Here is a 13,109-nt window from a genome sequence, read left to right on the forward strand (position 1 = left end):
AGCAGGGCCCAGAACAAATTGACTTTCTGCAGAGCAGTCAGCAGCTCAGCCTGGTCCTGCCCAGATACCATCCAGGTGGCAGAAACAGGAAATAACCCAACCCCTGAGAAAGGAAGGGGCTGCACTGACTCAGAAATATGAAGTTAGAGATTTTTTTTTTTGAAGCTGTTCGATCATTCTCTGGCTTTTCCACTCTTACAAGGGCATGGTAAGAAATGTACCAGAGCTGTGGAAATTCTGCAGCCTTTTCTCAGAAAACCATGAGAGAATTACTTTAACATGTTTCCACCTCCTGCTCTTTACATTTTCCCTCTTCTGTGTTTCTTTTTTTTTTTTTAAATAGGTTTTTTCTTTGACCTATTACAAACTTTTGTATGCTCACCATTCTCACTGTTCAAAAGCAACTTCACTTTGTTGTCAGACCTTCCCCACAAAGCAGAATGCATCATTTCCACCTGAATTCCTTTCTCCTTACAATATTCTCGTGTGCAGGCCCAAAAACATTCAAGTGATGCCTTGGAGAAGCTGCTGCCCAGGAACAACACCAAGAGGGTAAAGGGTTTGGGTTTGGTTCTGCTGTGCCAGAACAGAGAGAACCCAGCAGGATTTAGGGCAGCTTCCACCTGCAGACCACAGGGCTCGTGCCCAGCACCACGGCTGCTCTGCAGGTTTGTGTTGTTCAGCTGAAGGTGCAGAAACCTTTTCTGCCCCCTCAGACACTGTCAGATTCCTGAGCAGCCTCTGTTTGCCTGCCCAGCTGCCAGCACAGAGCACCCAGGAACACACCAGGAGCGTGGGGGTTTCTGGACAAACAATTTTATTTTAGGTAATGCGTCTATACACTGTACATTCAGTCACTGTGGTATATAAGCATAGCTATTTTCATACATAATCTCATAAAGTCCTTTATTTTACAATATTATCTGCTTCGAGGGGGAGGGGATGTGGAAAAGGGGGTGGAAAAGGACTATCAAGGTACACAGCGAAATAGATAAATATGCCAAGCTTTTTTCTTATTTTTTTTTTAAATCGGGCATTTATAAACAAGAAAGCATACATTACTTACATAAAAATAGTTCTAGAATAGTAGAGTAAGTCATAATATTGTCATTAGCAGCAGCATAGGAGAGACCAGGATAACAAAAATGTGCTGAAATGCTATTGGCTATTATAAATGTAAAGATTTGTTTTTCTTCAATTGAAAAAATGTCATTTCTGTGAGTTCTTTTGATTTAAAAAACAAAAACAAAACAACCAAACCAACAAAAAATTTCTCTCTAAAACACATGGACTGATGAAAGGGCAGAATGGGAAGAAAATCAACCTTTTGGTAATAAAATACTTTACAGTGAAAATAAGGACAAATAAAATGCAAATGATGGAGAAAAGATTAACCCACATTGAAAACTTGCAAAAAGATTTTGTTTTGTGTTTCCTAACAGACAGCAAAGGTTCTTCTTAGTTAAAAACACAACTCATAAAACAAGACAACTACCAGGTAAGAAAGAGTTTTGAAAAAGTAAACACCATATACACTTATAATACAACAGTGTAAAATGAAAAAAAGTATTTACAGGTTGAATTTAATTTTTTTTTTTTTATTTTTTTTAATTTTTTTTTACATTGGCTAGTTCTGTTTGAAAAGCAGAATATTATGTATACTAGTTAGCTGCTCCATAGATATGAATGTTATTGCTGTTGGTTTTTTTTTTCCCTTCGTTAAGTCTTCGTTCAGTAATAGAAAAAATGAGTAATTAAACTGAATATACAAGTAATATATTTTAAGTAGAGGGAGAGTCAACAGCCTGTATGAAACACCTCTTCTCCCTTTTAACTTCTCAAAGGAAACTAAAGAGCAGATGAAATGGGAAGAGGGGACTTGCCAGGTCCTGCACTCAGGGGTTGGAGCAGGGACTCAGCAGGAAGCCAGGACAACAGCAACTCCCTCCCAGGGGGTCCCAGCAGACACAGAAATTACACAGAACTCCCCCACCTCGAGCACCTTCACTAAATATCTGGTTTTTTTTCTTAAAAAGTCCCACTGTTTTAATAGACTTTTCTAAAATTAGTGTCTCTGTGGCCATCTCCTGATAATTTCATAATAAATTACATGCACAAGAATTCTGAATTAGGAGTAAATTCTGCATTTTGCAGAAATAATTAAGATTTTGTTGTTAAAAGGTATTTAGGGAGGGCAGAATCATTAACGATGCACTCCTGCTGATTAACTGCTGGGCTGGAACATTTGCACCTTAATTGTATTGATTTTAAACCTTAATCTACTGAAATGTTTTTACTGGGATGTTTTTAGTCCTAAAGATCAAACATTCCTGAGTCTCACCCTCAAAATTTGTGTAGCTCATTTGTCACACAGGACAAATTCCCACCTGCCTGGCAGGAGCAGCAGTGGCTGCACAATAATTGTAACTTCATTTTGGGTACTTTCTGGCAAATCTTACCCATTTCCATGGAGCCCTGGGGCTTATTTAAGACTTTTTTGCTATTGTTAAGACTGATCACTGGGTTTTGGTGTTTGTTTTTTTTTTTTTTTCCTTTGAGGAAAAGGAAAATTCAGATTTCAGTAATTCTGGGGAATAAAAGCATCACTTGAGCTTCATGGACACACAGGGAGGGAAAACTGAGGGAAAAGCAGAGCTGGAGATGCTGCCATGGTTGGCTGAGCCATAAGGGGAGAGACAACCAAAAAATGAGGGGGAAACCCCCAAAAAACCCAAACTTGTCAAAGTAAGGCTGCAAAAAGCTGCCAGTGGGGGTGGGGATCAGTTGCTCTCTGTGTAATTCCTGACCGTGGAGCACAGCACAGAAATGCACAATGATCAACTACAGCTAAAATCTTTTAGTTTCCCTTGAAGAAATAAGTGAGTAATAAAGATCTGGAAATCATAAGGCTGAGAACATTTTTCTGCATAACAAAACAAACCCTTTACATAAGACAGTAATAATGCCCATTAATGAATATACGTATGGCAGAGATTTTAATTCCATGCATATGATTTAATAACGCAGAAAAAAAAACATACAAAGAAGCAGAAAAAACAAAACCACATTAAAAAAAAAAAAAAAAAACAGGGAGAAAAAAAACAAAACAAAAAAAAAACCAAAACCTGCTTAAGCATAACCAAAATTCCTTTTGCATTGCACTTTAGAAGAGGAGATCTGCACCTAGAGTGGGTCTCCAGCATCCCAAACCCCCGGGGTGACCCCTGCCTGAAGGGACAGGTTCATCTCATCCACTCAGCAGAACTGTTCTTGCTCCCAACTGCTTTACACCACTGTCCCAGTAATTCTACTCCTTTCATATTTCTTCTTTTTTTTTTTTTTTTTTTTTTTTTTTTGTACCTAAAACTTATATATGAACTTCTTTGTTAATGCTCACAGTTATTATAATGGTTATTATAATAGTTTCAAGCAAACAGCTCTTGTTTAAAAAAAAAAAAAAAATCTCAAATGAAGTGGAAGTAAATAGAATAATTTTAGGGTTGGAAGCCGCTTTCTGTCTACTGGGAAATAATTTTGAAGGTTACATAGTTTGCATTAATGTCCAAAAGCAAACAAAGGTTACTGGAAATACATTTCTTTGTTTAGAATAACTCATGTGTATGATGATGCATAGGGTTTTCTTTTTTTAAAATTTTTAAAACTTTTATTCCTTAAGGTAAAAAAAGTGTCAGCATTGCCTATAGAAGATGCTGAGAGGAAAGATGAGCTGGAAGGCACATCTGCAGCCCCAGATCAGATTTTCACTTCATGCTGCTAAGCTCGAGGAAGAGGTGAATGTTTATGGGTGAAAAGAACTTTTCTCTTGTTCACTAAAGCACCAACTTTATTTCTGAAGCACTTCGGGAGCTTCTCTACTGCTCCCCAGCTCTGGGTAGATACAAACCAGGGTTAAAACTCACTGCTCTGGTGAATTCCTGCTTGTGGCATTCAGTGACTGCTGAATCCTCACTGCATGAAGGTAAAAATGGTGACGCAGGGAGTCAACGTGGTGGAGAACCAGGTGGGTGACTGCCACACCTGCTGGGCAGGACTCTAGAATGCTCAGATTGTTACCTTTAGAAATATGGCCTAAAATGCAGAGGATGGTTCTGACAAAGCACAGGGTGGTTTGGTTTGTTTTTTTTAAATCAACAACAATAACAACACCAACAATAAGACAAAGTGATGGCATGCTGCATTTTTATTCCGGGGCTGCGGCTTGGATCCCAAAATTAAAGTAATTTCTTTTTCTTAAAAAACAAAAAAGTTTTGTTTTGTTTTATAAAGATGTAGGCTTATTCACAGCAGCAAAAATATTCATCTTGTCTGTAGTATCCATTATGGTGACGTTGCACTCTCCTTGGGCAGGGGAATCCTGGCTGAGAGGTGACAAGCAGGGAAATACTGGACTCATGGTACGATGGCACAAGGAGGATGAGGCTGCCAGAGAGCTGGAGGAAAGATTTCAGACTGACTTCAGCAGACCAATGTCTTCTGCTTCATTTCTGGGCCAACTTAACAGATCATCCATTTCCTTCCTTTATTTCCTTCTTTCTTTTCCTAAAGCTGAAGTGCTCTCGGATGAAGTGAGTCTTTTGAACACATCAATTAATGAAGATGTCCTTAGAAAAAGATGGGATGATTTGCAAACCCTGGCAGCTGTAAGGCTGGTTTGTCACTCTAAAGCATCCACCTTCTCCTCCCCACCCACTCCCACCCCCACCCCTTTCTGATCCTGCATCTTCCTTTCTTCTTGTGTTCAGGACAGGAAATGAAGATAATTCTTTCTAAGGAGAAATCAACTGTGAAAAGCACTCTGAAATTCTCATACAACCACGTGATGGGATTAGAACTGTGATGGCTTCCTAGTTGGCTGGAAAACTTCTAATGAAATGGCATCATCACCAGAGGGCTTCTGCATTAAGAATCCCAAAGCCTGTAACAAGTCATTAAAAATTGTGCATCGAAGGATTTTTTTGTTTTGCTTTTAAAGGTTCATTATAAAAATCTTGTTAATTTTTTAATACCAAGTCTGTGTAATGAATTATCTTAAATAGCTTATAAGAAAAGTTTGTTTTTTAAATTCCAAAATGTTCCATCAGGCAGGAGGGCAACATAAAAACACTGCCATGCTTGCCTTTTGCTCGGATTTTAGTTGGACGATGCTGCTTGCTTGGAGTTTGCCAGTAGAAAATTTGCTGTGGACTTAAAAGTATTTTGTTTATAAACACTTTGTGTTTCAGAGGCACAGTAAGATGTTGTGCTATACGGGTTGGAAAAAAATAAAAGAGGCGTAAATCAGTGCTTCTGTTCTAGAGTAACATTTGCCTCCCAGCTGATGAGAATCCACACTGATAGCTCTGTGTGCCAGGATCCCACTGCTCACACATGCACACACACACCTACCCCACACGTCCTCCCTTACTGTGCAGCTCTCACTCCCGTGCCAGCTGAGGGCTGGGTTAGTTCTCCAAGCTGCTCGTTGTGTTCTCACTGCTGCCTTGGCTGCTGGATTTAGGCCACAGTTGTTCCTGAAGTTCCTTGACTACTTTTTCCAAGTGTTCCCGAGCCTCCCTTTCATGCATCAGGTCAGCTCGGAGCTGCTCCCTGTCAGCCTCTGCGTGCTGAAGCTTCACCTGCAGGTCCTCAATCTAGAGAAAAGCAGATTGAGAAACATAATAAATTATTTCAGCATTTCTGTTGGACCTTTGTAGACTTGGACACAACGAGCACTTGAGCCCAAAGGAAGAGGAGGGATAACATCAGGTACTTCCAGATCTAAGAGGACCACAGGTGGGGAAGGAATTCCAGTTTTCCACACGCAAGTTCATTGCACAAACTCTTTGGAGTCCTTAAACTTTTCTGGTGGCTCAGGTTCCAGACAGGAGGATGGAAACCAGAGGGGCTCAGAGTGGAACTGGAACTGGAACACAGCTCTGGTGACTGAACTTCACTGTGTTAATTGTTCAGGCAGACAAAGTGAGCACACTACAAGCTACCTGTGCACAGGTCACACTGATTGTCACTGATTGTCACCATCCTTATTTCTGGGAGTGACCAGAAACATACCCAGGTGTCCATGGCCACACCTCAATGCCCAGCAAAAGCCTTTGTGACACAGCAGTGAAGATCAGCACCTCAGAAATAAGAATCCAGATTTCAGAGAGCAGGAATGGGACTGGCCAGGCCCAAATGTGCAGTAACTTTGCACAGAAATGGACCCAAAGAAGTACAGAGCTGACCTGCTGGGCAGCAGCAGCCTTGTTCCAGCTCAGAGCCAGAGGCACAGATGGCCACAGCCTCCCCAGTGGCCTCCCCACTCAATCTGCCTTTTTCTCACTTACTGACAACAAAGGCAGCAAAAACCCCAATATTCAAGGGCTGGGAACATCAGGAAAAATAAAACAAAACTGCATCAGGTTAAAAATTGTACACCACGATCAGATAAGATCAGCAGTTATCAAAAATTCCTGTGTTTTGGGTTAAATGAAGGGTTCCAACCCATCCCATCTGTGTATGGATCTTAGAAAGCAGGAAAGGAAAGGGAAAAGAAAAGAAAGGGAAAGGAAAAGGGAAAAGGGAAAGGGAATGGAAAAGGGAAAGGGAGGGGGAAAGGGAAAGGGAAAGGGAAAGGGAAAGGGAAAGGGAAAGGGAAAGGGAAAGGGAAAGGGAAAGGGAAAAGGGAAAAGGGAAAAGGGAGAGGGAGAGGGAGAGGGAAAGGGAAAAGGGAAAAGGGAAAAGGGAAAAGGGAGAGGGAGAGGGAGAGGGAGAGGGAGAGGGAAAGGGAAAGGGAAAGGGAAAGGGAAAGGGAAAGGGAAAGGGAAAGGGAAAGGGAAAGGGAAAGGGAAAGGGAAAGGGAAAGGGAAAGGGAAAGGGAAAAGAAAGGGAAAGGGAAAGGGAAAGGGAAAGGGAAAGGGAAGGGAAAGGGAAGGGGAAAGGGAAAGGGAAAGGGAAAGGGAAAGGGAAAGGGAAAGGGAAAGGGAAAGGGAAAGGGAAAGGGAAAGGGAAAGGGAAAGGGGAAGGGGAAGGGGAAGGGGAAGGGGAAGGGAGGGAAAGGGAAAGGGAAAAGGAATGGGGAAGGGGAAGGGAGGGAAAGGGAACGGGAATGAAAAAGGGAAAGGGAAAGGGAGAGGGAAAGGGAGGGGGAAAGGGAAAGGGAAAGGGAAAGGGAAAGGGAAAGGGAAAGGGAAAGGGAAAGGGAAAGGGAAAGGGAAAGGGAAAGGGAAAGGGAAAGGGAAAGAAAGGGAAAGGGAAAAAGAAAGGGAAAAGAAAGGGAAAGGGAATGAAAAAGGGAAAGGGAATGGAAAAGGGAAGGGAAAGGGAAGGGGAAAGGGAAAGGGAGAGGGAGAGGGAGAGGGAGAGGGAGAGGGAATGGAAAAGGGAAAGGGAGAGGTAGAGGGAAAGGGAAAGGGGAAGGGGAAGGGGAAGGGAGGGAAAGGGAAAGGAAAAAGGAATGGGGAAGGGGAAGGGGAAGGGGAAGGGGAAGGGGAAGGGAGGGAAAGGGAATGGGAATGAAAAAGGGAAAGGGAAAGGGAGAGGGAGAGGGAGAGGGAAAGAGAAAGGGAAAGGGAAAGAGGGAAAGAGGGAAAGAGGGAAAGGGAGGGGAAAGGGAAAGGGAAAAGGAAAGGGAAAGGGAAAGGGAAAGGGAAAGGGAAAGGGAATGGAAAAGGGAAGGGAAAGGGAAAAGGGAAAGGGAAAGGGAAGGGGAAGGGGAAGGGGAAAGGGAAAGGGAGAGGGAGAGTGAGAGAGAGAGGGAGAGGGAGAGGGAGAGGGAGAGGGAGAGGGAGAGGGAGAGGGAAAAGAAAGGGAAAGGGAAAGGGAATGGAGAAGGGAAGGGAAAGGGAAGGGGAAAAGGGAAAGGGAAAAGGGAAGGGGAAAGGGAATGGAAAAGGGAAAGGGAAAGAGAATGGAAAAGGGAAAGGGAAAAGGGAAAAGGGAAAGGGAAAGGGAATGGAAAAGGGAAGGGAAAGGGAAAAGGGAAAGGGAAAGGGAATGGGAAAGGGAAGAGAATGGAAAAGGGAAAGGGAAAGGGAAAAGGGAAAGGGAAAAGGGAAAAGCAAAAGGGAAAGGGAAGGGGAAGGGGAAAGGGAAAGGGAGAGTGAGAGAGAGAGGGAGAGGGAAAAGAAAGGGAAAGGGAAAGGGAATGGAGAAGGGAAGGGAAAGGGAAGGGGAAAGGGAGAGGGAGAGGGAATGGAAAAGGGAAAGGGAAAGGGAGAGGTAGAGGGAAAGGGGAAGGGGAAGGGGAAGGGAGGGAAAGGGAAAGGGAAAAGGAATGGGGAAGGGGAAGGGGAAGGGAGGGAAAGGGAATGGGAATGAAATAGGGAAAGGGAAAGGGAGAGGGAGAGGGAGAGGGAGAGGGAAAGAGAAAGGGAAAGGGAAAGAGGGAAAGGGAAAAGGAAAGGGAAAAGGAAAAGAAAGGGAAAGGGAAAGGGAGAGGGAGAGGGAGAGGGAGAGGGAGAGGGAGAGGGAGAGGGAGAGGGAGAGGGAGAGGGAGAGGGAGAGGGAGAGGGAGAGGGAGAGGGAGAGGGAGAGGGAAAAGAAAGGGAAAGGGAGAGGGAGAGGGAGAGGCAGAGGGAAAAGAAAGGGAAAGGGAAAGGGAATGGGGAAGGGGAAGGGGAAGGGGAAGGGAAGGGGAAAGGGAAAGGGAGAGGGAGAGGGAGAGGGAATGGAAAAGGGAAAGGGAAAGGGAGAGGTAGAGGGAAAGGGAAAGGGAAAGGGGAAGGGGAAGGGGAAGGGAGGGAAAGGGAAAGGGAAAAGGAATGGGGAAGGGGAAGGGGAAGGGGAAGGGGAAGGGGAAGGGAGGGAAAGGGAATGGGAATGAAAAAGGGAAAGGGAAAGGGAGAGGGAGAGGGAGAGGGAAAGAGAAAGGGAAAGAGGGAAAGGGAAAGGGAAAGGGAAAAGGAAAAGGAAAAGAAAGGGAAAGGGAAAGGGAAAGGGAAAGAGGGAAAGGGAAAAGGAAAGGGAAAGGGAAAGGGAAAAGGAAAAGAAAGGGAAAGGGAATAACAAAAGCATTGCTTTCTGATAGGTTTAAAGCAGCTGGGATTTTGAACTTACACAAAGACATTCATATTCCTGAGGTTATTTCCTCCCATGCCTCAAAAAGTGACAAACACAACCCAAGTGACAAGCTCCCTGTGTGCACTCCAAATTACCCATAAGAGGATGTATAAAGCTTTAAGATTTCATACGTGACTTAGGTCCTATTGATGTCTTTCTTGTAAAATTCAGACTTTGAAGTTACTTAAGTATTGTTCTATGAAGTGCCAAGCAGCTCCTCCAGACCTGAGACATCAGCTGCCTGAAGTATTTTGCCCAATCAGAGCACTAAATGCTGCACATGTGCCATTTGTGACCTTAGAATGTACAAACCTGCAGGACATTCAGGTACCTGAATACTTTTTGAGGTGACTTTACCCCCTCCTATTAGGAAACCTCTTTTACTCCCTGACAAGGAGGGGATGTGTCAGGAGATGCTGTCAAAGCCATTCACACCTCTTCCAGAGCACTGGAGGACACCCCTGCAGCTGGCACAGCTCTGCCTGGGGCCTCTGGGGTCCTTTCAGCTGCACTTGCTGCTGCCTTGCTTTATTTTTTTCTTTTTCTTTTGCTCCAGGAGAAGGCAGCCCCGGGGCCCCAGGCAGCAGCTGTTTAGTCTGGACACCTCTTATCAGGGAGCCCTCCCCTCCTGGGATGCTGGGGAGGAAGCCCACACCACTGCACCACTGCCCCTGGGCCTCAGCAGCAGGGACTGATGAGTGCTGCTGCTTTTGCTTTTCCTTTTTCCCTGGATTTAGGCAACAGTGCCCCGTTTTTTCCCAGAGAACTGTCAACTCGTGCTTGCTGACCCTCAGCTTCTCTCTGTGCCTTTCTCAGCCAGGCCTTTAGCTTGGGGCTAAAGGGAGGGGAATTTTGGGAAGAGGAGGTGAGAGCAGGACCCCAGGGGAGGCAGCCAGGGGTGGGAAGGAGCTGAGCTATGAGGAGGGGGCTGTTTGGGAGCCCCTCGCTCTAGAGAGGGGATGGGGGGGTAAAGAGTGGGTGTGGGACTGTGCCCTTTGATAGGAAATGCATTACTGGGCAGCTGGGATTGCTTTACTGGGGGAAGGGGAAGGCAATGGACTCCTCTTTGGGGCTGTTTCCCACAGGATTCCAGGAGGTGGTGGCTCTGCTCCCAGCTCAGCCTCTGCAGGGTCACTGAGCAGGGGAGGGGCTGGCACTCCACAACACAGACACAACAAGGTGACCTCAGGATGTGCAGCCCCAGCTCTTGGTTCACTTGGCTTTGGGTGGTTTGAATAAACTTCAGAATCTTCTGTTAGCAGAGAATCTGATGCTGAGAGGGCGGGGAGGGATTTTTAGGTCAAAAGCTTAAAGCATACATGTTGCTTGTAACAACATGTTCCTGCATTCCTAGAACTCTCACTGAGATCAAACTGGGAGCCTTTTCTTAGACCTGACAGTTTGCTCTTCTTACGCTTTACAGCTGTAAACATCACTCCCTCCCAGCACTGCAGTTTGCTTTTTGGTTTTGGGCCTTGGTTTCTTCCCTAGTTAAAAATAAGTCCCTGTAGGTCTAGGCTGATCTGCAGGGGAAGATACTGTTAGAGAAAGTGGCTCTGCCTAATATCTGCAGTACTGAAATGGATCCCTACCCACTGGCAGTACCAACAGAGCATAAGCAGAACTGAAATAGAATCACAGAATCATAGAATGGGTTGGGTTGGAAGGGACTTTACAGCTCATCCAGTTCCACCTCCCTTGGATGGGCTGGGACACCTCCCACCAGCCCAGGGTGCTCAAGGTCCCATCCAGCCTGGCCTGAGACACTTCCAGGCAGGGGGGAGCCACAACCTCCCTGGGCAACCTGTTCCAGTGTCTCACCACCCTCTCTGTAAAGAATTTCTTCCTGATGTCCAACCTAAAAGTTTGGAACCATTTCCCCTCGTCCTCTCACTACACACCCACGCAGTGTCCAACGTTTGTCTTAGTTCTCAGTGAACAGTTTTTAACTGAGCAATATGCACAGCTCAGGGGCTGACACTGCCTGTAAGCGGGGCAAAGAGAGCACAGGCAGGAGCCGCGCTGGTGTCCAAGCGAGGCCCCTGGCAGGAGAGGACACCCTGAGCACCCCATCCCAGCAGAGCTGCAGCCCCTCAGGTGTGTGTCTCACCTGTGCTGAGTACTTGGCCCGGAGCCTTCCAGCCTCACAGCCCTTGTCACACACCCTGCCCTGCCGGGCCTGCTCCAGCTCCCGCTTCAGCCGCACCCGCGACTCGTTCGCCTCCTTCATCTTCTTCTCGTTCTCAGCCCGCAGCCGCTCGATCTCCTTCCTCAGGTTGCGCTTCGCCTCCGTTGCTTCTCTCAGTTTCTCTTTCTTTGCCACTCTCAGGAACTCCAGCTCCTGGAACACAAAAGCAGTCACCCTGTGAGGGCTGAGGCAGGCCTGGAAATGAGGGGATCCAGAGGGAATTCCCCCCTTCTCTCGCTGCTGACCCCCGTGTCCAAACCTCACTCTGAACTCTGAGATTTTTCCCCTTTAAATCTCCACGAGATGCTGTGCTCAAGATCCCCTAAATTCTTGGATAATAAGGAGCTGCATGCTGCAGCCACATTTTGCTTTGTCAGGCAAAATAGCTGTGACCATCTGTGACTGAATAAAGATGAACTGCAGTTGGAGAGAGCTCCTCACAATGTGCTCTGCATCTAAGTTTCAAATCTAAGTTTAAAAAAAAAAATAAAATCTAAGTTTCAAACCACCCAACTGTACCTCCTGCCTTGAACCACCCCACGGTTGGGAAATGCCATTTGTGAATGCCCTCTGCAGACAGCAAAGCTGAATAGGAAGTTGACTTCTTGCTGAAGGAATCAGGAAGCAGTTCCATTTCTTATCAAGACCCCCCCAAAAAACCCACCTGAGGAAAGTCTAAGAAAAAACAAATTGTGCAGCTTGGAACTCGGGGCAGTTTTGTTTTGCTGCAGGTAACTGAAGTGTGGCCCCAAGTCTCTTGGCAAGCAGCCAGTGGAGTGCTCCCTCACAACATCTGGAAAAGTCCAGGCTAAAACCTGAGGCTAAATGAAACCATGCCTTGCTCTGGGAACTGCCACCCCCACTGCCCAGGTTCCCAACAGGAGCTGCTGCTTTGAGACCCCAGATCAGCAGAGAGCTGTTAATTGAGGTGATAATGATAAGGAGCCTAAAGGTACAAAGGAAAAAAACTCACATGTTTTTTAAAAGCTTTTGTTAAAAGACATGTTCATCATAAGCACAAAACCCTGGCTCCCTAAAGGTCTGTCTCCTAAATGGTTAAATTAGAAACTAAAGTTCTTTTTTTTTCCCCCAGAAGCAGCATTTCCTCTGTCAGAGGCAGCCCCTCAGCACTGTGTTTCTGTTCAGTAACACTGCACTGGGGTCATGGGAAATCCTCTCTCTGACAACCTCACTTCCCAGCCAGGACACTGCAGCTCAGCCTGGCCCTGGCCCTGCAGCAGGACCCAGCCTGGGCTGAAGGGTTGGAAACCACAACTGCCCCAAGGAGGTGATGCCCAAATCCCCACCTTCCCTCTCACCCTGACACACCCAACACTCCATTCTGCTTCACAACCATGCCATGGGATTCCCACTTGAAGTACACACTGTGTGTTTAGCTTAGGTATTTAAAAAAATAGCCCTAAATATGGATTTACTTTTAAATACATAAAATAAAAGATACATTTACTGAGGCACAAGGGGATGAAGTGACTTGCTGAAGGAGACACTGAACAAGCAGCTCAGCTGAACAGATCTCTCAGCCTCCCTGGCTGTGCTCATGTCTACACACTTAATGCAATCTCTCACCTCCTGCCTGCTCATACAACTCCTGAATCTACTCCTGGGTAGTTTGGGTTTTTTTCCTAGATGGAACAACCTAGAAATGTTCAGGTGGTTCCCCAGCTGTACCTCATGGATGACATCTCTAGTTTGTTAAGCTCCACACACAGAGGACACAGACACCTCTGCCTTGGCTCCTGCCTCCAGTTTTATCTATTACTTTTGCCCCAGCTCAAAGAAAAACATCTCCTCCACCACTCTGCTCAGATTTGCTAATGGCCAGTACATCTCTGCTCTTTTTTGG

At 45.7% G+C, this 13,109-nt stretch overlaps 1 protein-coding gene across 2 annotated transcripts in view; it reads right to left on the minus strand.

Moving 5' to 3' along the window:
- Positions 1–800: 800 nt before the first annotated feature.
- The window catches only part of SKI (SKI proto-oncogene), a 103,036-nt gene continuing 90,727 nt past the window's right edge, over positions 801–13,109 (minus strand). For both annotated transcript variants that reach the window (XM_071767011.1, XM_071767010.1), the window contains 2 exons: positions 11,168–11,398; positions 801–5,651 (listed from right to left, as the gene is read on the minus strand). In XM_071767011.1, coding sequence (XP_071623112.1) covers positions 5,463–5,651; positions 11,168–11,398 — 420 coding nt within the window. In that variant the 3' untranslated portion in view covers positions 801–5,462. The remainder of the gene's footprint in view (positions 5,652–11,167; positions 11,399–13,109) is intronic.

Source organism: Heliangelus exortis, chromosome 23 (genome assembly GCF_036169615.1).
Source record: "Heliangelus exortis chromosome 23, bHelExo1.hap1, whole genome shotgun sequence".
In the NCBI taxonomy this organism is placed as follows: domain Eukaryota; kingdom Metazoa; phylum Chordata; class Aves; order Apodiformes; family Trochilidae; genus Heliangelus; species Heliangelus exortis.